This window comes from Pipistrellus hanaki, assembly GCF_964339955.1.
Source record: "Pipistrellus hanaki genome assembly, chromosome: 6".
NCBI classification, from domain to species: Eukaryota; Metazoa; Chordata; class Mammalia; order Chiroptera; family Vespertilionidae; genus Pipistrellus; species Pipistrellus hanaki.
In genome coordinates, this window is record NC_140508.1 from 31280213 (window position 1) to 31304763 (window position 24551).

Sequence of the window (24551 nt, forward strand, 5' to 3'; positions counted from 1 at the left end):
ACTGGGGCCGGGGGCCTCGTGGCGCTCCGGGGCCGTGGAGCTCAGGGCCGCACTGGGGCCGGGCCTCGCGGTGCTCCTGGTGGCGCGCTCAGGGCCGCTCTGGGGGCGGGGCCTCGCTGGAGCAATGGCGCTATCGCAGCCTGAACTCTCAGCCTAGCCACGCAGACTCTGACCTTTCTGTGGGTGGTTGAAGAGCTTCCTTGAATCCACCCGCTTGCTCCGATCGGGGCGCCACAGGTGCTCGATGGACTCCTCGGCTGTGGGTTTTCCAGGCCTCAGAGAAGCTGCTCCCTTCCTGGTAGGGTGGCGCCGCCTTTGCGCTGAGCCCGGAGCTCCGGGAGAAGTCGGGAGTGCTGGCCGCTTGGTCAGGAAAAATTGTCCAGCGGACACTTCCTTACCTTCCTAGAGTGATCCGCTGCCCCTTAGCTGCTAATCAACATTCCCTGAGCGACTCAGATGTTGCTTCTATCTGTTTTGGGACCGGGGTCAGAACAAGTCCGTCTGTTCGGTCGCCATCTTCAAGCTCCGCCCCATTTTCAGTTTTTTGAGGAAGCTCCATACTGTTCTCCACAGTGGTTGCACCAGTCTACATTCCCACCAGCAGTGCACGAGGGTTCCTTTTTCTCCGCAACCTCGCCAACACTTGTTGTTTGTTGATTTGTTGATGTTGGCCATTCTGACAGGTGTGAGATGGTACCGCATTGTTGTTTTGATTTGCATCTCTTGGATAATTAGTGACTTTGAGCATGTTTTCATGTGCCTCTTGGCCTTCCTTCTGTCTTCTTTTGAGAAGATTCTATTTAGATACATTGCCCATTTTTTTAATTGGGTCATTTATCTTTCTTTTATTAAGTTGTATAAGCTGTCTGTAGATATTGGAGATTAAACTTTTTTTTATATCATTTTATATTATTACTAGAGGCCCAGTGCATGAAATTCATGCACAGGAAGGGGGTCCTTCAACCCAGTCTGCACCCTCTCCAAACTGGGACCCCTTGAAGGATATCCGACTGCCCGTTTAGGCCTGATCCTGGTGGAATCGGTGGGATCGGGCCTAAACAAGAGGTCGGACATCCCTCTCACAACCCAGGACTGCTGGCTCCCAACTGCTTGCCTGCCTCTGCCTGATTGCCCCTAACCACTTCTGCCTGCCAGCCTGATCACCCCCTAACCATTCCCCTGCCAGCCTGATCGACGCCTAACTGCTCACCAGCCAGGCCAATTGCTCCTAACTGTCCTCCCCTACCATCCTGGTCACCCCTAACTGCCCTCCCCTGCCAGCCTGGTTGCCCCTAACTGCCCTCCCCTGTAGGCCTGGTCCCCCAACTTCTCTCCCCTGCAGACCTGACCCCACCCCACAACTATCCTCCCCTGCAGGCCTGGTCTCCCCCCACAACTATCCTCCCCTGCAGGCCTGGTCTCCTCCCACAATGCCCTCCCCTGCAGGGCCTGATCTCCCCCAACTGCCCTCCTCTTCTGGCCTGGTCACCCCTAACTGCCCACAACTGCCCTCACCTGCAGGCCATCTTGTGGTGGCCATCTTGTGTCCACATGAGGGCAGCCATCTTTGACCACATGGGGGTGGGCCATCTTGTGTCTTGGAGTGATGGTCAATTTGCATATTACTCTTTTATTAGGTAGGATTATTTTTTAAACAATTCCTTAATGATTTCTTCCTTAGTACTTCAACTGTCCTTTCGTTCTTTTATTTTTCTCTTTCATGGATGTTATTTTTTTTGGAAGCTTGTTTAGACCAAATTAATCACCTTTTAGGCTTCCTCCATGAGAATAGTTCATTTTTTTTAATAATAACAATTATATATCATGAGGGGCATCAGGATTTTAGACATGGTTAGGTGGGGCATGGCCAAAAAAAGGTTGGGAAACACTGCTCTAGAATAAATGAGGATCTCAGCACTGCTCCACAGTACATCAGAAACCAAGTTTTCTCCTGGATGTTGTTACATGAGCCAGAAAACTCTGAAAGAAGCATGACAGGTCCGATAATTAAGGAAATTAATAGGCAGAACTGAACCTGCTTACTTATACCCCCTAATTTTAAAAAATTAAAATGAAAGCGAAAACATTTCCAGAGCCTAAGATTCTGTGTCTTCTTTGGGAATTAGTAGTGATACTGACTGGGTTGTCAAAATCATTGTCAGGGGTGAAGTACAGGAGGATACTGAGAGAAGCTAGGTTTTGCCATCGTTTGTGCTTGTAGAATATTTAACTAAAGGGGGGGGGGGGGGAGGGGGGAGTAGTTCTTGACATCTCCTGTGAATTAAATTAAGAAATTCTAGCTTCCTTGTAGTGTTTGCATCTCCTGTGATCTTATCACATTCTTATTAGATCCTCTTTCACAGGTGATGACAACAAGCTGCCCAAGAAAACGGAACAAATGTAAGTCTTCATTTCTACTTTACTTTTAATTTTTCAAAGTTGAGTTACTCAGAAGTTGAACTATCCTGTCTACTTCCTTTTGAGATCAGTAGTGGGTAGGACATCTGCTTTATGAGGTGAGCAGAGCTGTGTAATTTCCCCAGAGGTTTCTAGCCCCTATCAGCTGGGAGTGCAGGCTGGAGAGCCTGCCAACTTTGCCATTTGCTTGCTTTCCAAAACTCAGAGACTTCCTACCTGCACATCCGTACATTTTTTTTTATTTTTTTTTTATTAAATTATCTGTATACATATACCATTGCCCCCCCCCCCATACCATCCGTACATTTAAATGGCATAACTCTTCTTAATACGTTTTCTACATAGTGCATTTTTTATTGGGGCTTTCCTAAAAATAAAACATCCTGAACCCATTAGGAGAATCTGTATGAAGCCCTCTCTGGTCTGAGTCGTATTTACTCTGGGTTTGACACTCAGACTTATGAAACAGAATTCAGGTCTGAAATCAGGCTGTGCAGCCTTAAAAAAGTCCTAATGTTGACTTCTCTCCCCCCACGTATAGTAGGAAATCAAAAACAGGAAATTAACTCATAATTCTTGTATTAGTCTACTTGGGCTGCCATAGCAAAATATCACAGATTGGGTGATTTAAACAACCAGAACTTTTTTTCTCACAATTCTGGAGGCTGGGAGTCCAAGATCTAGGTGCTGATTGGCTTGGTTTCTGGTGAAGCCTCTCTCCATGAGTTGCTTTCTCACGTGGCCTTTCCTCTATGTTCATGTGAGGAGAGAGAAAGCTAAGAGATCTGGTGTCTCTTCTTTTTAGAAGGTAATATAATCACACTACAGAAAATTTGGAAAAAATAAAATAAGATCCTCCATAATTTTTCCTTTTTGTCACTACACAATAGTATCTTAATGTATCTTTTTCTGGATTTTTAAAAAAATTATACATTTAGGTTTTGTGTAGTAGTAAATTATAGTGTTTGTGGATTTGTGTGTGTGGGGGGGGGGGGGGTTTCTTCACTTTACCAACAAGTCAACCACATTCTGATAGGTTGGTGGGTATGTATAGTCTTGCTTTCTACCTGCTTGTGCTTCTGTGCCAGCTGTACTTAACTATTGCACTGGGTCCTCATACTGGACCTTAGACATTTCACCTAATCCCTATCCATTGATGCCCAGCTTCATGGACTGGTATTGAGGGGTGCTTGGGCGCACACCAGGGGACTGGTGGAACTTGGGCCTTGTGGTGTCCCAGTAATGGCAAGAGCAGCATGACTCAGGCACAAAGCAGGCCATTCCCTTGTCATGGGTCTCAGACCTCCTATCCAGGCCCTATTAGTAGCTCAGTGGCTTTGTATTGATCTCTTGTCTGAGGGCCAAACAGGGGGAGACCTGATCAATGTTAATACTGTATGATGTTTGAATCAAGCTGGGTTGGGTAGGGAGGAAGATTATATACCTTTGATCTTGGCCTCTATAAAGCTTCAACCTTAGTGTTGAGATGTGGAGGGTTCTGGCTTTACCTAGAAGTGGCCAAGTTCATTGGCAGTATCCCTACTGGGCCCTTCCTACCAGGACATGCCTTAGTATGTCCTCCTCTGATGTCACCTTGCCACAGTCTTCAGGATATGACTCTTGGAGCCGTCACTTTGTTATGTGTACTTTTTCTGTTCCTTTTCCTTCTACCCAACTCAAATCTCTTACCTACAATGCCTAGGCATGGTTAGGGAGCCATGGAGGAAATTGGCAGTGTGATGTGGCACTGGGGAAAGCACCAGGCTGAGAGCAGACCTGAGTCTGGGTCTGCCATTAACTTTCTGTGTCCTTGGACAACTTATTTCACCTCCAAAGGCCTACTTGCTTTTTCTATAAGATGAGAGCATTAGACTAGATCATTTCTGTGTTCATTCCTCCTTTCAAACTCCTGTCACCTTCCTTTACCTCTTTCAAAGGCTTAAAAATAGACATATTCTTAGGGAAGGCCTTGTCACTTCTTTACTAGCCACCTCCCTTGCCTTACAGGGCCTGGCGGATGAGCCTCTTTTCTCTGTAATTATCCTAATGAGATTCTGGGTCTCCTTCCTCTGAAGCAGTGGCTCTCAGGAACAATTTAACTGTATCACTCCCACCAGCCCCCGCCCCATGAGGACGTTTGGCAGTGTCTAGAGAATTATCTGTCCCAAAATCCTGAGATTGGGGACACTGGTAGCAGTCCAAGTCTGGCAATGACTTTGGAAAGTGAGAAATCAAAGAAAGAGCAAGATTGGTGAGGAAGTGCTTTAGGTGGGGAATACTCCCCATCAGAAGCATTCTGTAGTCTCTAGATCAGGTAAGCTGCCTAGAAAGTGGTCTGTATCTGTTCATTTGAACTTAAGTGGAGCTCATCTTCTCCCCAGAGCAATCTCCCTTGCCCCCTGGGTCTCCCACCCTGAGGTTCCAGTAGCAGTCAGCCTTTAGCAGTCCTGGGGAGAGGACATGCAGGTGTGGTGCATTTGGTCTCTGGAAAAGCAGCAAGTCTGGACCATGACACTGAAGGGATTCCGGGTCCTTGGGCAGCTGCTCCTGCACGTGGAGGGGTCATGGAGCCCACATACTTTTCTTCTGTTGGATTACAAACACGGAAGGTTGGTGTTTTGAGCAAAATTAATGAGAGCTGGCTTTTCTTATTATAATTTAACAAAGAAAAGTATAAATCAGATGGGGTACATGGCTTTTAAAAGGTTTAGAAATCAGTAGGTTCCTATTTTTCACTTCTCATTCTACTTAAAAATCAGTCCCGTAGGGAATGTCATTTTTGTGCATGCAGCTTTTGATGAAACCTTGTAATGCTGTAGTTAACCCATATTTTTTTGTTTTAAAAGTAGGCTCTTGTCACAGGTATATGCTGCTGTTATTGAGGCTGTTTTGGCTGGCATTGCATGTTATGCTAAAACTTCCAGTCTAACAAAGGTAATTTAAGTACCATATTTCTCTTTCCATAGAAGTTATTTTAATGTGAAACTTCCCGTCCATCTGGGTGGGAGTTGTTTGGTTTGTTTTTGGACACTTTGTAGTACTCGGTTTTATGTGAGCTTGGGCCTCTGTGGAGCTGGCACCAGACAGAGACGCAGTTAAAGTGCTGAGCTTGTGCTGCCTGCACTGCCTGTGACCAAGCTGCCCTTATCATGAATGACAACTACCTTAATCACTTCTTTGTAAATATCTGGTTGTGTTAAAGAAAAAACATTCTATAGCATATTATTTTACTTAATAGTTTTTTAAAAGTTTAAATATATATATATATATCTTATTCTGTGAATTTTAATAAAATTAGGTAAGCTTATTTTGAGCTACATAGTTTAATTTCCTATAATTCAAGAAGATTAGAAAATCTGACTTGCCTTTCCTAGACAAGCACACGTGCTCTCATGCTCTGACCGTATCTTCCTTGCTGTTTTGCCGTTAACCTGCCCTGCTGAGTTGGATTCCTATATCTGACCCAGTCAGGAGATGAGAAGAGTCGGCTTGATGCCTCCCCATGCCAATAGGACCTTTCCTGAAGGAAGCCATTTGACATTGGAAAGGTTGTGTATGATGTAGATAGCAGAGAGACTGTAGCATAGTCACCAGCTCCTTGCCATCTCCCTCCTCAGTCAACTTGAATTCCTCGTACTGACTTGTGTTTGGTGCAGACCTCAGTTCTCACACCTTTGTTTTTTAGCTAACCTTTTGTAACTCTAGGTATTTGAATCTTCTTAGCATTGGGCAGAATCTCTGAGGGCAGGCTTCCCTCCCCTAGGGCCAGAGAAAGGGGGAGGAAAAAGCACATTTCCAGACCTCACAAAGACACCATCTTAGCTGATTACAGCTCCCCAGGAGATCAGGTTCCAGTGCCCACCTGCCTGAATGAAGTGTTTCCTGTGAACCCAGCCTGAAGAAAGCTGACACCAGTTCCCCTAACATGGTGTTTCACTTTAATCTATTGATGTGTACAAAGGAGTCACGTAGAGGGGAGGGGCACAGCGTTGTCCTGGCCAAATGTTAGAAGAGCTCTTTCTTTCAGTGATGTGTGTGTTTTCCTGCTGTGAAAGCTAATTGTTTCTGGTTTTTATTGGTTTTATAGGCCAAGGAAGTAGCTGAGCAGACCATGGGATCTGAGTTAGATTTCTTTGAGTTGATGCAGTATAAGGCAGCCCTACGGTAAGCAATGGTTGATACTTTCTATAAGGAATTTTTTTGTTTAATATATTTTATTGATTTTCCACAGAGAGAAAGGGAGAAGGATAGAGAGCTAGAAACATCGATGAGAGAGAAACATCGACCAGCTGCCTCTTGCACGCCCCCTACCGGGGATGTGCCCACAACCAAGGTGCATGCCCTTGACCGGAATCGAACCCGGGACCTTCCAGTCCCCAGACTGACGCTCTATCCACTGAGCCAAACCGGTTTCGGCAGGAATTTTTTTTTAATGTCTGTTTTATAAAGACCCAGAGGAGTGATCAGAGCTTTGAGAGGCCAAGGAGCCAAAGAAGGAGGAATTGTATGAGAAAGCATGTCTTGACACTGGAATAGGAGGCAGATCAGTACTGGAACTATTGGAGACATGGCAAACCTAGTTCAGAGGTTAGAAAGATAAATCTGGGAACAGGAGTGGTGAGGTATGTTAGGGTCAGGGGTTCTGGGCATGTGAAGACACTCACTGCTTTATCTGCCTCTCAGATGTAGAAACCCTGAGCCTGACTGTGTCCCAGGATCTAGACACTCTGGGAATTTGGCTTCCTTGGGAGTCTTCCCTCACACATCTTCTGGCACATCACAGTGGATCTATGTGTAGCTCAGTCAACTTAACCCACTGTCCCATATGAGGACCACTTTTTAAAAAAAAAAAAAAAAAAAGCTTTTATATTGATTTTAAGAGAGAGAGAGAGAGAGGAAAGGAGAGGGAGATAAATCAGTCAGCTGCCTCCTGCATTCCCCCTACCAGGGATCGAGCCCACAACCCAGGCAGGTACCCTGATGGGAATCGAACTAGCAATCTTTTGGTGTGTGGGGAAATAGCCAACCACTGAGCCACCTGCTCAGATGCCTCACATTATCTTAATCCAGAGCACTGGGTAGTGAGAAAGAACATTTAGAAAGGTAAGTCAGTCAATTGATCTGACAAGAAAAATCCTATTTCTGCACTTCCAGGAATGGAAGAAAGAACTGGGTCCTTTGGTGCAAGGTTTTAGGCTTATTCAGGTCTCCTTCTCCCTGGGTCCTCTGAGTCTTGTAACTCTGGCCATGAGAAGGAAGGGAGAAGGGAAGTTTGTTTCCTTAAGGCCTTGCACTGTCCTGGACTATCTTTCCCTGGTAGCCTAAGTTTGCTTTCCAGCTGTGTGGCTTTGGACAAAATAAGGAGCTCTGTGCATCTGTTTCCTCATCCTCTCACCTTGTGGAGTGATTGGGTGTGTACATTTTAGCTGCTGTTGCAGTGGAGTCTTCTCTGTATCATCATCCTCCTTTCCTCGGGGCCTTGCCTGAATCTCTCAGCCTTTCCAGGCAGGCCACCTCTCAATCCCTAGGCCTGAGTGTACCACTCCAGCTGGAGAAGGAACAAAGAGAGAACACCAGGCAAAGGGAGGAGAGTCTTGACCTAAAAGTGGTGAATGAGGAGGAGGTTCAGGACAGCATGGCAGGAGCCCTTGGGTCAGTAGAAAGTCACTCCCAGACTGCAGGGGGCAACAGTCCTGTCACATGGTTCTCTTCTGCTCTGTCCAAGACAGCCCTGAGAATCTGCACAGAGGCGGGGCTATGATAGGAGTTAGATGCTGGCCCCACACTTGGCCAGTGTGCTGGGAGAGCCCTGCACAGGTGCACTGCAGCAGCAGGTGTCTGGGGAGGACTCCAGCTCAGGGGTCAGCAAGAGCCTACTGACTTTTGTTTTGTTTTGTTTTGTTTTGTTTTGTTTTGGGTCTGCAGCTCCAAGATGGCTTTTCATATACATGCTGTGAATAATCAGGGAAGGTAAGTGTATGTTTGTGGTGCATCCATCTTTGAGCAAGTTTTAGAAGCAAAAAGAGGAAAAAGGTTAACTTGTGACTGCCTATGTGGGTTGTCTTCTCTCGGTTCTCAGGGTTGGGCCCGAGGCTGGCTGTGGTCAGCCGAGACCCTGTATCCTGAGTGCTTCCTACTGAAACACTGAGGGATGGAGGCTGGGAATGGATCCATTTCTCTCCAAGTGGCCTAGATTCTAATTGTGCATACATGTAACCCAGTGTTTTTAAAAATCTCTGAGAGAAATCTGGGTCTGTAGGTTGCTGCTAAGTTGAAAAAAAGAGAGCTTTGAAAATGTTCAGTATCTCTCCCATTTCTTTCATTTTCTAGAATTGTGCCTCTGGACAGTGAAGATAGCTTATACTTTGTGAAGACGGTAAGAGATATCTAACAGGTCAGCAGGCCGGGAATGGCCTATAGAGGGACTTCTACAAGGGATGAGGTGGGAGTCTTAGGCAGCCCATCCCTTCCCCGAGGAAACTGTTCTATTCTCAAAACTGTTCCGGCTGCCATATCAGTGCGGCTATGCTTTCTTTTTTTAAAAATATATTTTATTGATTTTTCACAGAGAGGAAGAGAGAGGGATAGTTAGAAACATCGATGAGAGAGAATCATCGACCAGCTGCCCCTTGCACACTCCCCACTGAGGATGTGCCCGCAACCAAGGTACATGCCCTTGACCGGAATCGAACACGGGACCCTTCAATCCACAGGCCGACACTCTATCCACTGAGCCAAACCGGTGCCGGCGAGGCTATGCTTTCTGAGGGTGCCCAGGCAGCTATACCACGCCCACCTCATCCACCCTCCCATATCTAGGTCCCTCGGGTGCAGAGTCTGATCTAGGGGCTAAGACTTCCTAAGGTTCAGAAGGCTTCCTCCAATTGGCTGAGATTGTTCTGCCCTCGTGTGGAAATGTGAGCTGAGAGCAAACCTGCCTCAACATTGTCCGAGGAGTTTTCATTGGCTTCAAACTATTCCAATGCCTGTGTTAATATCCTTAACAGGGGCCTGTGAAATGAAACAAACCAACAAACAAAAAAACAGTGTCCTGACTCTCTAGAGAAGTGAAATAGAGCAGAGCTTTCCTGCCCCTGTGCTGGGGGCACATTGATAGGCCAGGGGAATGGTTTAATGATACAAAAATATTGGTCCTTGGCTGGGCTGCTGTGGCCTAGGGGAGCCAAAGTTTCTAGACTAGTTGCTCCCAGACACAGGCTAAGTCCTCCATTTACCCCAGTGCATCCTGATGAGAAGATTGGCAAGCAATTCATGAGTGGATGGTGGACATGCAGCCAAGATTCTGGCTGTAATATATATGGGCACAAGTTATACCTTGAGTCTATTTTACAGCTATTGCTTGAGCCTTAATTCCAATGAGCTTTTTGGTCACCTGGAACTAGGTGGGCAGCTGTGGATGAGTTTATGTAAATGCATGTCCACCACCATCACCGGGAGAAACACAGTAGTGTTATCTCATCTATAGAGAGTAGCACAAGGGTAATTTTTTTTAAGTTGCTAGTAATTTCTGTTTTATGTCAATGTTCTTTTAGAACTAATTGAGGCTTTTTCATGACATCATCAGGATGCTGGGAAATGCTTTCTGATATTTGGGTGATAGTACCTTGCTAGACTTTAAACTCCATGGCTTCCCTCTTAGACTTGTGCAGTGCTCTGGAAGGTGCTTTGCACAGAAACAGGTGATTAGAAGTCCAGTAGAATCATACTTTTATGTTCAATATGCTTTCCATAGCAGCTAATGAAATGAGAAAGAAGAGATGGGAAGTTGGTGCTTTCCATCCAAAGCCTGTCCTCCCTTCCAAGCTGGAAGGAAGTTCTGCCTTCTCTCCAAGCTTTCCTATTGATTCTTCCTATAAGTGCTGTATTTCTATAATTCTGATAGTTTGTGCTACATATATCAGGGAGTAATTCTGTATTAACATATGATGTTTTTTGTATAAGAATGCTCTTGTCTCTCCAGCTATATATTATAATGTTTTCTGAAGATAGGGACCATGTTTTACATCTTTTTCTCTCCACATGCCACATGTTTCTAAGTACATAGTGTCTAACAAATACTACATTATTCTTTTTATTAATTTATTGTTATTTTTTTAATTTTGTTACATGTATTCTTTTTAATGTTCTCTCGCCCCTTCCTCAATACCAGAAACTAAATATGAAAGAGAGGTATGAGGAGTCCACAGGATTTGTCATCAGTTCCGCCCTAACTGGTTTGGCTCAGTGGATAGAGCATCAGCCTGCGGAATAAAGGGTCCCAGGTTCAATTCCAGTCAAGGGCACATGCCTGGGTTGCGGACTTGATCCTCGTTAGGGGATGTGCAGGAGGCAGCCAATAAGTGATTCTCTCTCATCATTGATGTTTCTATCTCTCTTTTCCTCTCCCTTCCTCTCTAAAGTCAATAAAGATATATTTTTTAAAAAGAAGAAGTGAGGTTCCATTGCCACCTAAGAGGAACCATGTAGCCCAGGAAGGTTCTGTGTCTTCAAATGTTCAGAGTTCTTTGAAACAGGTTTAAATAAACCTTCTCACTGTCAAGCCTAATCAGAAAGTTAACTAAAATATTGTATAAAAGCCTACCTGTCCCTTATGTACATCCTTTTATCGTGGCAACATAAAAAATGAGGACTCTGGCTTTAATTGTGGTTTTCTTCTTTCCAACTCTTCGGCCATCTTTTTTACTTTATTTTAAAATCTAGCAATTCCGCCGAGACCGGTTTGGCTCAATGGATAGAGCGTCGGCTTGGGGACTGAAAGGTCCCGGGTTCGATTCCGGTCAAGGGCATGTACCTTGGTTGCAGGCATATCCCCAGTAGGGGGTGTGCAAGAGGCGGCTGATCGATGACTCTCTCTCATCGATGATTCTAGCTCTCTATCTTTCTCCCTTCCTCTCTGTACAAAATCAATAAAATATATTTTTAAAAAATATTAAAATAAAATAAAATAAAATAAAATCTAGCAATTCCTTCAAGACCCCTCAGTCTTTTGTCTCTGTCCTGAGGATGGAACAGGGTCCCAAGTTAGCACAATAATGGCTTCAGGAGCTCTGCACCTGGCTGTTCAACCACGTCAGGCCATGAGGGGACTATTTCATGTCCTTCACCATTGTCATGATCATCCAGACCCTGGCTCCTACCATTTTCTGTATTTCTGCTAGATTCCCCCCAGAATTGTTCCATTTTCACTAGTTTTAAGTGGTAATTTGGAGCTTTGTTACCAGCTGCTCAGGAGCTTCTCTGAGTTGCTCCAGTGTGGTGGTGGTTTTTTTCCAGCCTACTGAAGCCTCTATTTTTATTTGTCTTTCCGTAAAAGCTTGAATGGCTGTCTTTTTGTTTTCTGGGTTCTGAAGGTCACATTTGCAGGTGTTGACATGTACCCCAAAATATCCATGAAGACATGTATAAATACCAAATGAATCACCTTCCAGATCTGTTAAGAACTTGAACTTGTACCAAAGAAGGAATTGATAAAGGTGTAGACGTGCTGGGATCTTATGAGTTTGTGAGTGTACAGAAACCTACCAGAAACACTTCCAACTCTAAACGGTTGGGCAGTAGTCACAGTTAAGAAGGAAGCCTGTGCCAGTTTGACTCAGTGGATAAAGCATTGGCCTACAGACTGACGGATCCAGGTTCGATTCCAGTTCAGGATCCATGCCTGGATTTCGGGCTCAATCCCCAGTAGGGGGTATGTAGGAGGCAGCCAATCAGTGATTCTCTCTCATCGATGTTTCTATCTCTCTCCCTCTTCCTTCCTCTCTGAAATCAATAAAACTATTTAAAAAAAGAAAGAAAGAAAGAAAGAAAGAAAGAAAGAAAGAAAGAAAGAAAGAAAGAAAGAAAGAAAAAAAGAAAAAAAGAAAAAGAAGAAAAGCTGTTATTTTGCCTCTTAAGGAGGATAAGCAATGTGAGGGAATTTATAGAAACATAAAGATACTCTTCTAACTCTAGGGTGTATCTGATCAAGAAGTATTCGGCCCTGCCCAGGGTGGCTAAGTGTAGTCCCATGCACCAAAAAGTTACTAGTTCGATTCCCAGTAGGGAGCATGCAGGAGGTAACTGGTCTGTGTTTCTCTCCCTCTCCCTTCCTCTCTCTCTAAAAATCAATTTAAAATCTTTAAAAGAAGCAGCAGCAGCAATTGCAGGGAAGCCTGTGTTTTAAGTCATCTCCCAGTTCTGAGACATATTTCCAGATAACTTGAGTTTTTCTTAGAAACTCTCCAATTTTCTTTTGAAATGTACCTGAAAGCAGTATTTTGTGATCTGTTTCTTATGAATCTCTCCCTGAAGGTTTAAGACTGACAATTGGTATAACTCTATTTTCTAATTTGATACAGGCTTGTATGACTGTCTATGACATTCCTGACTTGCTGGGAGGAAGGGGGAGCTTAGGATCTGTGGTCTTCTCAGAATCATTTTTGACATCTCAGATATTGGTTAAAGAAAAGGGTAAGTGTATATGGTCTCTGGAAAGCAGAGCTTGAACTTTTGGTGGGGAGAAAAGTAAGCCATAAGTGAAGTCAAAACACCAGCAATCAACTAGTGAAATATTAGAATATTTATGATCAACAAAGGGTACATATATTCCAAATTATGAAGCACTCTTATGAATTAATAGGAAAAAGACAAGCTATCCAATGGTAGATAGACAAAAAAATGTGAACAGGCAGATCACAGAAATGGAAAACAAAACAGATATATCTATAATCTTCACATATATGTATATATGAATATGTAGTCTTACTAGTAGTCAAGAAAAAACAGTTTGAAACAATAATTAGATTCCTTTTATTACCCATTATGTTGACAAAAAATTCTAGAAAATTATAATATCCAGGGATGGTAGGATTAGTCTGATAATGTTTTGTTTGATTTTTAATATGTACACACCTGTACTACCTTGATAAAAATTAAAAGTATAGATAAAAAGGACTAATTCCTAGAATCCTTCATTTAAATGTGTCTATTTGTTGTAAAAACTAACAGAGTTAATCACATGGGGGAACTTTTCATTAGTCCCCCTACACACACCCTCTGATGAGGAAGTTTTCATTTCCTGAGGGCATCAAACTCATCCTGAGAAAAGGAAGGGTGTAGTTATCTGGGGACTGCAAGGTAGGCTCAGGTGGTAGACAGTAACCTGCATGTCTGTGATCTTCCTACAGATGGCACTGTTAACACAGAAACCAGCTCCATAGTCCTGACAGCTGCCATACCCAGATTCTGTTCCTGGCTGGTTAGTGTCATTCATCAGGTGAAATGGACGTAAATGGGGAGAAATCGGGGAGAGCATTTGAGGAAGAGCTTTTTCATTGGGTCTTGCCAGATCCTAAACTAGCTACTTTCAGGAATGGAAGCTTTTTATCTTAGCTTTCTCTTTATACAAACGAATCTAGTTTCTTAAACTCTCATAATCTTGGAAAAGTTCCAAAGGAAGGAACTACAAAGTTATCCGGGTCCCTATTAAATTTGGGGAAAGAAGAAATTAATATCCCCAATTTACAGATAAGGAGACCGAGGCTTAGAAATTGACCACCTTGTCCAGGGTGGCTCCCTTCTGTGGTTAGAATGTTTGCTACTGAATTTGTACAGCAGTGTCTCTCTATGTGTGAAAAGCAAGTCCCACATTTTCATTGGTGGGACTTGCTCTAAAATACTAGTGCCTTGGAATACAGACAGCAGTGCATCTAGTAATGATCTAAATGAGTGACCATTTTAGAAGCTCTTTATATCCTGTTGCTATAATTCCGACATGGATAGTGAAGAGCAAGAATTAATCTCAATATGAACAGGTTTAAATGAAAACACACTCAAAATATCTTAATATATTCTCCTTCCTTTATCCCTAATAATAGTGTTTTTCTCGGAAGTGAAGTATAAGTAGAGACTAGCATATCCTTTCCATATATCACAGGCTCATTTACCTGAACCTCAGGTCCCAGTGAGGGAGCCCATCATGACCCTGGGCTCTGAGTTTTGATGACCAGCAGCCAACTCTGCCAGTGGTCAAGATCTGAGAAACTGGATTTAGTGGAGGGACTGCTCAGTCAGTCTCCTAGAAATATTCCAACCCATGGGTGTAATAGGGGGTGAGGGACACCTAGCAGAGTTTTTACTTTGAAGTAGTATTTTTAAATCTATACTCCTTTTGCTCACAGGTAGAAGATAATGAAGTAAAATTGTCTGAGAAAGCCCAGCAAGCAGTGAAGGTAAGTAGCCTTCTTATTCTTAATGTTAACACCTAATCAAAATAAAATGTAAATAATTTATATAAAAATAACTTAAAATGTCTCATTGTAAGGCTAATCTAAAGGATCTGTATCTCTTTGTCTCAATTCCTGTTTGCATTCTTCCTAGCAGAATTCTAGAAATAACTATTTTATGGGGTACACAATTAGAAGGATTTTTTCTGCTATTTAGACTTTGTGGGTTTTTTTGTTTTTTTGTTTGTTTATTTGCTTTGTTTTTGATTTTAATCTTCCAGTACTATTAAAAACAGATTTCAGATTGGCATATGGAGCTGAAAGGTCAACCTTTAGGCCAAGAATAGCTGACTTTGGTAGAGATAAATCTATTGCAATATAAACAGGCATTGCAAGCTTTGGTGCCTGGACTCAGAGAGGACCTTGCATTGTTTTTATCAGCACAAGTAAAAGGATTCCAGTAACATGACAAAGATCTGGGCAAAGCCAAAGATGGTGGAATAAGTTGGGTATATTTGAAACTGACTCGGCAACTTTTGTAGACAAACTTGGATAAGAGTTTTTATTCTGTGAATCTTGATGCTATGACTGAACTGTTCTTTGTGTTTGTTTGTTTTTAAAGGGATATGAGTGTTTTCTGGGAACTTTTCTAACAGGAGGAGAAGGAGCATATCTTTATTCCAGCAATGCACAGTCTTGGCCTGAGGAAGGTGAGCTATATCTTGGTCCCTCTTTTGCAGGTATTGGCATGGATGTTATGATTCATAATACATCTGATATTTGAAAAGACTTTACTAATAATGATGTAGAAGTGGTTTTTTTTACAGCTTTTCTTCTTTGATCCATCCATTTTGCAGACGAAGAAACTTGTGCTGGAAAGGGCTGGCCCCAGAACTGTACCTGGATCTTGTTGCTAGCTGAGGGTTGCCCTCAGAATGGGCTAGAGAAGCAACATGTCCAGAAATAGAATCTGTGGACATAAACAAAACTTGGATGAGTTTTCTATGTGTAACAAATTACCACAAATTTAGTATCTTAAAACAGCACATATTTATTATCTCACAGTTGCATAGATCAGAAGTCCACGTGGACTTGGCTAGATTCATGTGTGGGGTCTCATAAGGCCAAACTCAAGGCATTAGCCAAACTAAGCTTTTATCTGGAGATGCTGGGGAAAAACCAGCATCCAAGCTCATCCAGATTACTGGCAGAATCCAGTTCCTTTGGGTTATAGGATTGAGGTCCCATTTTATTGTTGGCTGTGAACCAGGACCACTCTTAGTTCCTCCTCCCCATTCTCCCTAACCTGTAATTTCTTCATCTCAGCACCTGAGAACCTCCCTTGCATTGCTGAATTTCTCTCAAACTTTCATCTCTCTGTTACCAGCCAGAGAAAACTCTGCTTATTAAAGGCTCTTGTGATTAGAGGAGGCCAACTCAGATCATCTTTCCTCTTAAATTTCTTCCTTACCACAGTCTACCCTCTGGCTCTACACTTCATGTCTCTTCCACATGAAAAATATATTCACTCCTGCCTAAGGTCTTGTCCCATTTTGGTAACTGTTCCAAGTCCTAAATCTCACCAGCTCAAAAATCTAAAATCTTTTCATTAAAATTATCTAAATCAGGCAACCGCACACACAAACAGCCAAGCCTTACACAGCAACCCCGGGCACCCCATTTATGTGCAAACAGTCGAGCCTTACACAATAACCCCTGGTGCCACATCTGCATAAGAACAGCCAAGCCTTATGCAGCAACCCAAGGTGCCCCATCCACGCACAAGCAGCCAAGCCTTACGCAGCAACACAGGATGCCACGATTGTGCTAGTTTCCACCAAGCCCAATGCAGCAACCCCAGGTGCCACAACCAATTGTGAGCAGCCAAGCCCTACACAACAACACTGGGTGCCTCACACAGCAACCCTAGGGGCCACAACCGTGCGCAAATTGCCACAAAGCCTGATGTATTGACTTTGGGCCTGGTGACCATGCAACCTGCCACCAAGCCTGCCGCTGCATTCATAGTCCCAGTGCATCTGGACATCTAGATCCTTCAGTGAGAGCAAAAATGGGGAGACAAAGAAACAACCTCCAAAGGAAAGAAAATGAGACATCACCAGAAAAGGAACTAAATGAAATGGAGACACGTAATTTGTTAGAAAAAGAATTCAGAATAAGGGTAATACAGTTCATAAAGTGGAGGGATGAGGAAATCAACAACTTATGTAAGAATCAAGAGGAAATAAAGAGTGATATAGCTTCAATAAAAAAACACTATGGAAGGTTTCAACAGATTAAAAGAAACAAAGATCCAAATTAGTGAATTAGAAGACAGGGCAGCAAAATACATCCAATCTGAACTGCAATTGGAGAAAGAAAATTAAAAAGCAAGAGGAGAGCCTAAGGGAGCTTTGGACAACATGAAACAAAGCAACATACGTATAATAGGGGTGCCAGATGACAAAAAGAAGAACAAGGGTTAAAAAACCTCCTTGAAGAAATGTCAGAAAACTTACCTGATTTGGGGAAGAAGAAAGTCACACAAGCACAGAGAGTCCCAAACAAAATGAACACAAAAAGACCAATACCAATGTTAATTACGATGACAAATGTTAAGGACAAAGAGAGAGTCTTAAGGCTGCAAGAAAGAGACAGAGAGTTGCCTCCAAGGGATCTCCCATTAGATTATCAAATGATTTATCAACAGAAATACATCAGGCTAGAAAGGAATGGAAGGAAGTATATAGTGGATGCAGGCCAGGAGACTGAGTCTAAGAATACTCTATCCAGAAAGGCTATCATTCAAAATTGAAGGAGAAAAAGAATTTTAAAAAAGAGAGTATCTAAATCAGGTAAAGATGAGGCTCTGTGGTGTAATCCATTGATTACCACTCCTGAACATACTAGTAATTCTTCTCCATCTGTGGACTTGTGAAATTAGAGACAAGTTACCTGCCCCAGCCCTCCCAATAGATGGGACTGGTATATGATAACAGTTACAGATATTCTGGTTCAGAAAGGAGGGAATTTGAAGATAAAAAGGAGTCACCAGCCCAAGGCTAGTTTTGAAATTCTGCTGGACAAATTCCAGTTCCTGAATTAGTTTTCAAGGCCTGGAAATAGTCCTCCAGGAATTTTAACTCTGCCCTCTGGGCCCTTAGTTCCACTCTCCTAAACTCTTAGTTTTTCCCTCTGGGCTAGTGGCTACACCTCTGTCATCCTTTCTCTCTCTCTCTCTCTCTCTCTCTCCCTCCCTCTCTCTCTCTCTCTTTGGGGGAGGGGGGTCCTTCCTAACTTTTTCATGAAGATGACACTTTGTAACTGAGTATTTTTATGAGTCTGGTTCTACCAGTAGAATTTGGGGGATCTAACTACCTCATTTCATACTCTCTCTACCTTTCTGGCAATGTTTCTGCTTATATAAAATTCTCACAGACCATGTTGATCTTGCATGGATTTCATGGGGACTCATGCTCCTTTTTGGTTTCCTCAAAATAATATTTTTTTTAATATATTTTTATTGATTTTTTACAGAGAGGAAAGGAGAGAGATAGAGAGCCAGAAATGTCGATGAGAGAGAAACATCGACCAGCTGCCTCTTGCACACCCCCCACCGGGGATGTGCCCGCAACCAAGGTACATGTCCCTGACCGGAATCGAACCCGGGACCTTTCAGTCCGCAGACCGACGCTCTACCACTGAGCCAAACTGGTTTCGGCAAAATAATATTTTTTAATGTGTTTTGTTCTTTCCCTGTTAGATATAGCCATTTTAGGGAAAGTGAGTTGTGACTTACTCTACAAATTTCTCAACCTCCACTAAGCAAATACTCTTTCTGGGTAATTTGTTCTTGAAAATAATTCTGTCTGGTGGCAGATTCCTCTCTCTGTCCTCAGATCAGTGGTCCGGCTCCTGCTCCTCCATTAACATAAAAGACAAAGCACAGGGAGTTCTGGTGCTCCACAAAATGCTGGAGTGATAAGGGATAACATGTGTTACTGTGCCTGTGCTGCAGCCCCTGCATTTCTGTTCCATGCAACAGCAGAAGACTGCAGAGTCTGGGACATTTGTTGAGGGCAGGGAGCGTGTGACAGTGCTCTCAGCCTTGGGCAAGATTGTAGTGTCATAAAGGTAGGTTGTGGTCACAACACAAAGGTGTTTGTATTTTTTCATAGTTGAGCCAATGATAATATTTGTCAAGAATATTTGCCAAATTAGTTTGTACCATCTTAGCAAAGGGCCTTGTATAAAAATAATCTTACACTGTATTGAGTTATATAGCAAGATTCAGTGTATCCTGGGGTCTCTACACAAGAATAAAGGGCACAGCCAGGGGTTTCTAGAGCCTTGTTAGGCACACTCTTTTGAGAGCTTAGATTTTTTCATACTTTCTTAGTTCCTGAGGGAAATGTAATTTAAATTCAGAGATAGTTTCATGAGGAAGAAAATTCAGTAGGAACAGAGAATTTAAACAGAAGTCTCCTCTGTCTTGTGTGTTAATGTTGCACCATTTTTGGATTCAGTTCAATGTTGTGAGGCTTGAAGTTTATACCAGTTGGGGCTCTCTTAAGGAAAAATAACAAAATGGTTAGGGACTCTTCTCAGGGCCTTAGAAGGGTCTTAAGCAGGTGAGGGGTCTTGAAGCTTAGGTGTCATTAGTGTCTTGGCAAATCTGCCTCTGTTTGAGACTATGATGAGTTTGAAAATTATCTGTTTCCATTTTCTGAAGGCACTTACGAGGTTGTTCAGCATGTACTACCTTGATTGCTCCTTATAGCCTGGGTCCTGTTGAAGGGGAAAACTTGTCTAAGGTCAGGTAGTCTAGGTCTAACTCCCTTCTCTTCAAATGCTTCCAGCTCTGGAACCTTTTCCCTTCCCTGGCTAGTGACTTCTGCTGTCACGAGACGTCTTGTTATTCAGCTTCCTGTTCATTCAAGTCCTTCATGTGCCCTTCTCGTCCCCATCCTGCTGACCTTGGTCAGGCAGGCTGCCCAGTATCTAATCCTCAGGAGCCCGCTTTGGAGGTTTACAACATATGCCTATATCCCTAAACAATGTCTTGTTTTTCAGTAATACAAATAGAATCATACTGTGTGTATTCTGGAACTTGCTTCTTTTCCTCAATATTCTGTTCCTAAAATTTGTTCAGATTGTGTATGTAGCCAAATAGTTCATTCACTTTCACGGCTCCATAGGATTTTTTTTGTATGAAAATGTGCTATTTATCCTTTTGGCTCTTGATTGGAATTTGGGGGTTTTATTTTTTTTAAACATTTTTAAAATTTCTTTATTGATTAAGGTATCATATTTCTTTCCTCAACCCCCCATTCTAATCCCCCACCCCTCCCAACTCATGCCCCCACCCCCCTATTGTCCTTGACCACTGGTTAGGCTCATATGTATGCACACAAGTCCTTTGGTTGATCTCTCCCTTTTATCCCCACTCTCCCTCTGAGGTCCAACAGACTGACCCATGGCTCCTAATCTCTGGGTCTGTTCTTGTTCATCAGTCTATCATTTCCCCTAGAGGCATTTGAGGTTTTTAAAGGGTTTTGCTCTTGGAGGCAGCACTGTCATGAGCATTTTTGTACATGTCTCCTGGTGTACATGGCACCAGGAAGGTGCCCTTCAACCTAACTTTCTTGCTGTATTGTTAACAAAATTTAACTGAGTATGTGTAAATATCTACTTGGCTCTATTAAACAATTCATTGATTGGATAGCATTCCATCTAGAAGGGTGCTATGATGAGTTGTATAAAATAAAAGGTTTTCATAGGCAGAAAGAGGATGAGATTAAAAGTTAAAAGAATGGGTTATTTTAAGTTTACACATTACACATTCCCTTAGCAAAAGGTCTTATCAGGGAAATTACCTCACTAGTGTTGATCAAAAATTCCAGACTAGCTTAAAATTCCACTCTGGGAGAGACTGAAACTATAATTAGGTTAGTTATTAAGTGAATAGAGGCATGGTACACAAATTTGTGCATGGGTGGGGTCTGGCCGGCCTGCCCCATTGGGGATCCATGGGGCCAAGCTGGTTGGGGGATGGGGGGAGGTGTTGATCAGGGCCCTGATCAGGCTGGTTGGCTGCCACAGTGTGTGTTGTAGCCACCGGTCATTCTGGTCATTCCACCATTCCGATGACTGGGCTTTTATATATATAATACATATATATATATATATATATATATATATATATATATGTGTGTGTGTGTGTGTGTGTGTGTGTGTGTGTGTGTGTGTGTGTGTATATATATATATATAGTCTAGCTAGTAATTTGGTGCACAAAGTTTGTGCATGAAGGAGGGTTTTCCTCAACCCAGCCTGCACCCTCTCCAATTGTGGACCCCTTGGGGGACATCTGACTGCTGGTTTAGGCCCCATCCCTCTCGCAATCTGGGACCACTGGCTCCTAACCGCTCACCTGCCTGCCTGCCTGCCTGATGGCCCCTAACCCCTATACCTGCCTGCCTGATTGCCCCTAACTGCCCTCCCCTGCCAGCCTGATCTCACCCCAACAGCCCTCCCCAGCCAGCCTAATCTCGCACCCAATGGTCCTCCCCTGTCTTGTTAAATGTTAGTCTTTCCTGAATATTTGCCACTTTGATTGCTATAAGTTTTGACATCCTGAGTATAAAACTTTCTGTGTTTTGCCCAAATAAAGTCAACCCTTTCAGGAGGCCTGCCTTTCTCCCTTATAAGACTACAGGGCTAGAGGGGAGATCATGTGAATAACCCCATATAAAACATCACAGATGCCCACTGTTTTCACCAATTTTTCAAATAATGTTTCTCGGTTTTATTGTACAACTTTAGTTCATTTTCTAGGCCTTAAATAGTTGTGGAGTTTTGTTGCTGCTCCCATTTCAGGTGCCTCACCCCTGGGGACATTTTAAGTATATTATCACTTGGTAAAGAATCCTAGGTTGACAGTTTCTTTCTTTTTTGTGCTAAAAAGATGTTGCTCCACTCTATTGTTGTTTTGCTTGCATTGATTCTGAGCAGAAATCTGCCATCCTTATTTTTGTTCCTTGCTGTATAAAGTGTATTTTTCACTCCAGATTTTCTTTCTATCATAGATTTTAAGCAATTTGATTTTTATGTGGTGCGGTTTTCTTCATGTTGCTTGTGCTTGGGATTCATTTGGCTTCTTATTGATAGGTTTATAGTTTTCTCAAATTTGGAAGTGTGCTTCACTTAACAAATGTTAGTTTAATAAGCATAACAACAATGGAGAAGGTTAGTAAATTAAAATATATAAACATAGGAACTATGCAAAATAAAACAGGAGAAAGATGATTGAAATAATAGTACAGAGATCAGGTGAGCCAAGTTCAACAAAAGATTAAGAAATTGAAGTAGAGAGTTTTTCTTTTTCTTTAATATCTTTTTATTGATTTCAGAGAGGAAGGAAGGGGGAGAGATAGAAACATCAGTGATGAGAGAATCGTTGATCAGCTGCTTTCTGCATGCCCCCTACTGGGGATTGAACCTGGGACCATTCAGTCCACAGGCTGATGCTCTATCCACTGAGCCAAACCAGCTAGGGCAAGAAGTTTAACCCAGTACTCACAGGTCCTAGAGGAAGCACAGGGCAAGCCTTGAGGGGGCCACACAGGGAGGGCAAGACAGGGTGTGAGCAGAGAGAGAGAGACAGGACCTGGGCACATGGCTTTATTAGGATCCATAGGTGGAGTGCTTTGGGATTCCCAGAGTAAGGCCAGATTTGTCCAGTTCAAATTTGAAAGAGTGGGTTCTTAGTAAGCTCCACAGGGTTCTTATCTAAAGTGCACAGGAGGAGGCACTAGGAGGAGGGAGACTTTTGATCACTAGAGCTCTTGGGAAAATCACATCAGGAACTTACATTTGTTTGTGACTCTGCGGGCTATTATCTAGGGCATGCACTTGCATAAGGGGGCTATTGTCAGTTAGCTAAATGAAATGGATGCTGAGGCAGCAGTACTATGGAGTAGCTTAGCTAAACTCTCAACAGTTATCTAATGTCCTTTACCTCTTCCAATGTATTTTTCTTTTGAGATAGGTACTTTTTATCTCTAGGAGTTTGACTTAGGTATTTTTTTTTTTTTAACATCTTTTATGCCTCAAGTTAACATGGTTCAGTCTTCTAGCTTTTTGAACATATGGCATACAGTTTTAATAATTGTTTTAATCTATTTTTCTTCTAGTTCTATCATCTGGGTCTTGCTTTTAAGCTTTGTTAGGCAGGAAGCAAAGCAGCATTTTAATTAGGACTAATTTTACCCCACTACTGAGGCAAAATCTTTCTGAGTACTCTTCCTGATGTCCCTGTGAAGTATGAGGTTTTCCACTGGGTTAGTGGTAATGGGCAGAAACTTAGGAACAGGATGTTGAGAAAAGCAAGGTACGGGTTGTCGTTCATTGTTTTACACAGCAATATCCAGTTTTTCTAGGACCATTTGTTGAAAAGACTCCTTTCTCTTTTGAGTTGACTTTGTACCTTTGTTTAATATTACTTGACCTCAGTGGCTTGTTGACACTCAGACTGCCCCTTCATGCTCCTTATAGAGCTCTAGAGATTTTAGAGTGTTTTCTTCCACTGGACAGAGATTGCTCAGCAGTGAGGGACAGGGGCTCTGGTCCCATTAACATGTGGGGCAGTTGACACATTCTGAGAACTCCGGTGGCCAAACTGAGTTTCGCCTTCTTGCGATGGGAAGGCCCAGGCAGTGGTCACCTGCTATCTGTTGCCTTCATTCTGCATCCTCTCATGTCTTCCCTTGTGCCCACATTAAGCTGTCGAGGGACACTTTAAAAGAGAATGTTCTCTGCAGTGCTGAACATGAATAAATTATACAGGGGTGGGCACACGTAGGTTTACTGTTATGAGTACATGAAACAGAGTTTATTCTTGTGTTATTTATTAATTACTGTATTATTTTCCATACAAGCAACTGTAAACCTACTTGTGCCCACCCCTGTACAGCTGTGTAGTACTGTACCTATAACCTGGCTGACTTAGGAACAGGATGTTGAGAAAAGTAAGCAAGTCACAGAAGGACAGGTGTTGGGGTTTTGTTATTGTTTGGGTTCTTTTTGTTAAACCATGTGTGTATATTTCACACACAGAGAATGAAAATTACTCAGCCATTACATCATAATATTTCCCTGGCAATGATAAATGTTCTCTCTTTACACCGGTTAGACAGTAAGTGGATTTTTATTTGTACAGTCAGTTATCCGAAGGAGGAAAAGCCAAATTCTTCATTGGCACTTAGTGTCTTTGTTTGCCCTGAGGGCTCCTCCTTCTTCTGTTGGACTCCTGGGAATGCAGAGGTCAATCAAAGGCAGAGCCGTGCTGCATCCCGGCTGCCTCTGGGTAGTGAGGAGGAACATTCTCTCACTTGGGTTTCAGACTCACAGTGGAGAAGGAATGACAGAACCCATCCATCCAGGGCACCAGGGACAAGACAAGGATCAAGGAAGATCTCGTCAGGAGTTGGCTACTCTGGTCACTGAGAAACCCCTACAAAGGCATGTCCCTTCAGACCACAATCTGACAGCCACAAAGCCAGAGCAGATACCAGAGTGGCCTTACAAAAAGTGGATTAGGATCTAAGAGACCAACCAGGGCACTGGCACTGGGCCACCAAGTGAGTCGCTTCAGTTATCTCATGTGTGCCCTGAGAATAACAACCAGGCTACTGCTCCCACTGCAGCGTATGGCCGCACCAGTACTAAAACCAGTTCTTGTTTACAGAGTCTCTGCCCTGGGCCGGGAGCCATCAGTGAGTGCTTTTTCAGCGCTGACTTGTGAATTTCTGTCTTCCTCTTTTCCATTTTGTATTGAGGCTTCAGAGTCTAGAGGGAGAAGAAATGTTGGAGATGACCTGCCTGATTTACCTCTTTCCCTATTTTTCCAG

General features: G+C 43.0%; 1 protein-coding gene across 3 annotated transcripts in view; it reads left to right on the forward strand.

Moving 5' to 3' along the window:
• Positions 1-24551, forward strand: part of DNAAF9 (dynein axonemal assembly factor 9) — a 128398-nt gene that overhangs the window by 60168 nt on the left and 43679 nt on the right. For 2 of the 3 annotated variants that reach the window (XM_084886862.1, XM_084886864.1), the window contains 9 exons: positions 2364-2400; positions 5265-5352; positions 6506-6582; positions 8344-8388; positions 8749-8794; positions 12777-12888; positions 13605-13675; positions 14598-14648; positions 15265-15352. In XM_084886862.1, coding sequence (XP_084742988.1) covers positions 2364-2400; positions 5265-5352; positions 6506-6582; positions 8344-8388; positions 8749-8794; positions 12777-12888; positions 13605-13675; positions 14598-14648; positions 15265-15352 — 615 coding nt within the window. The remainder of the gene's footprint in view (positions 1-2363; positions 2401-5264; positions 5353-6505; positions 6583-8343; positions 8389-8748; positions 8795-12776; positions 12889-13604; positions 13676-14597; positions 14649-15264; positions 15353-24551) is intronic. The other variant, XM_084886863.1, reaches the window with a different exon arrangement.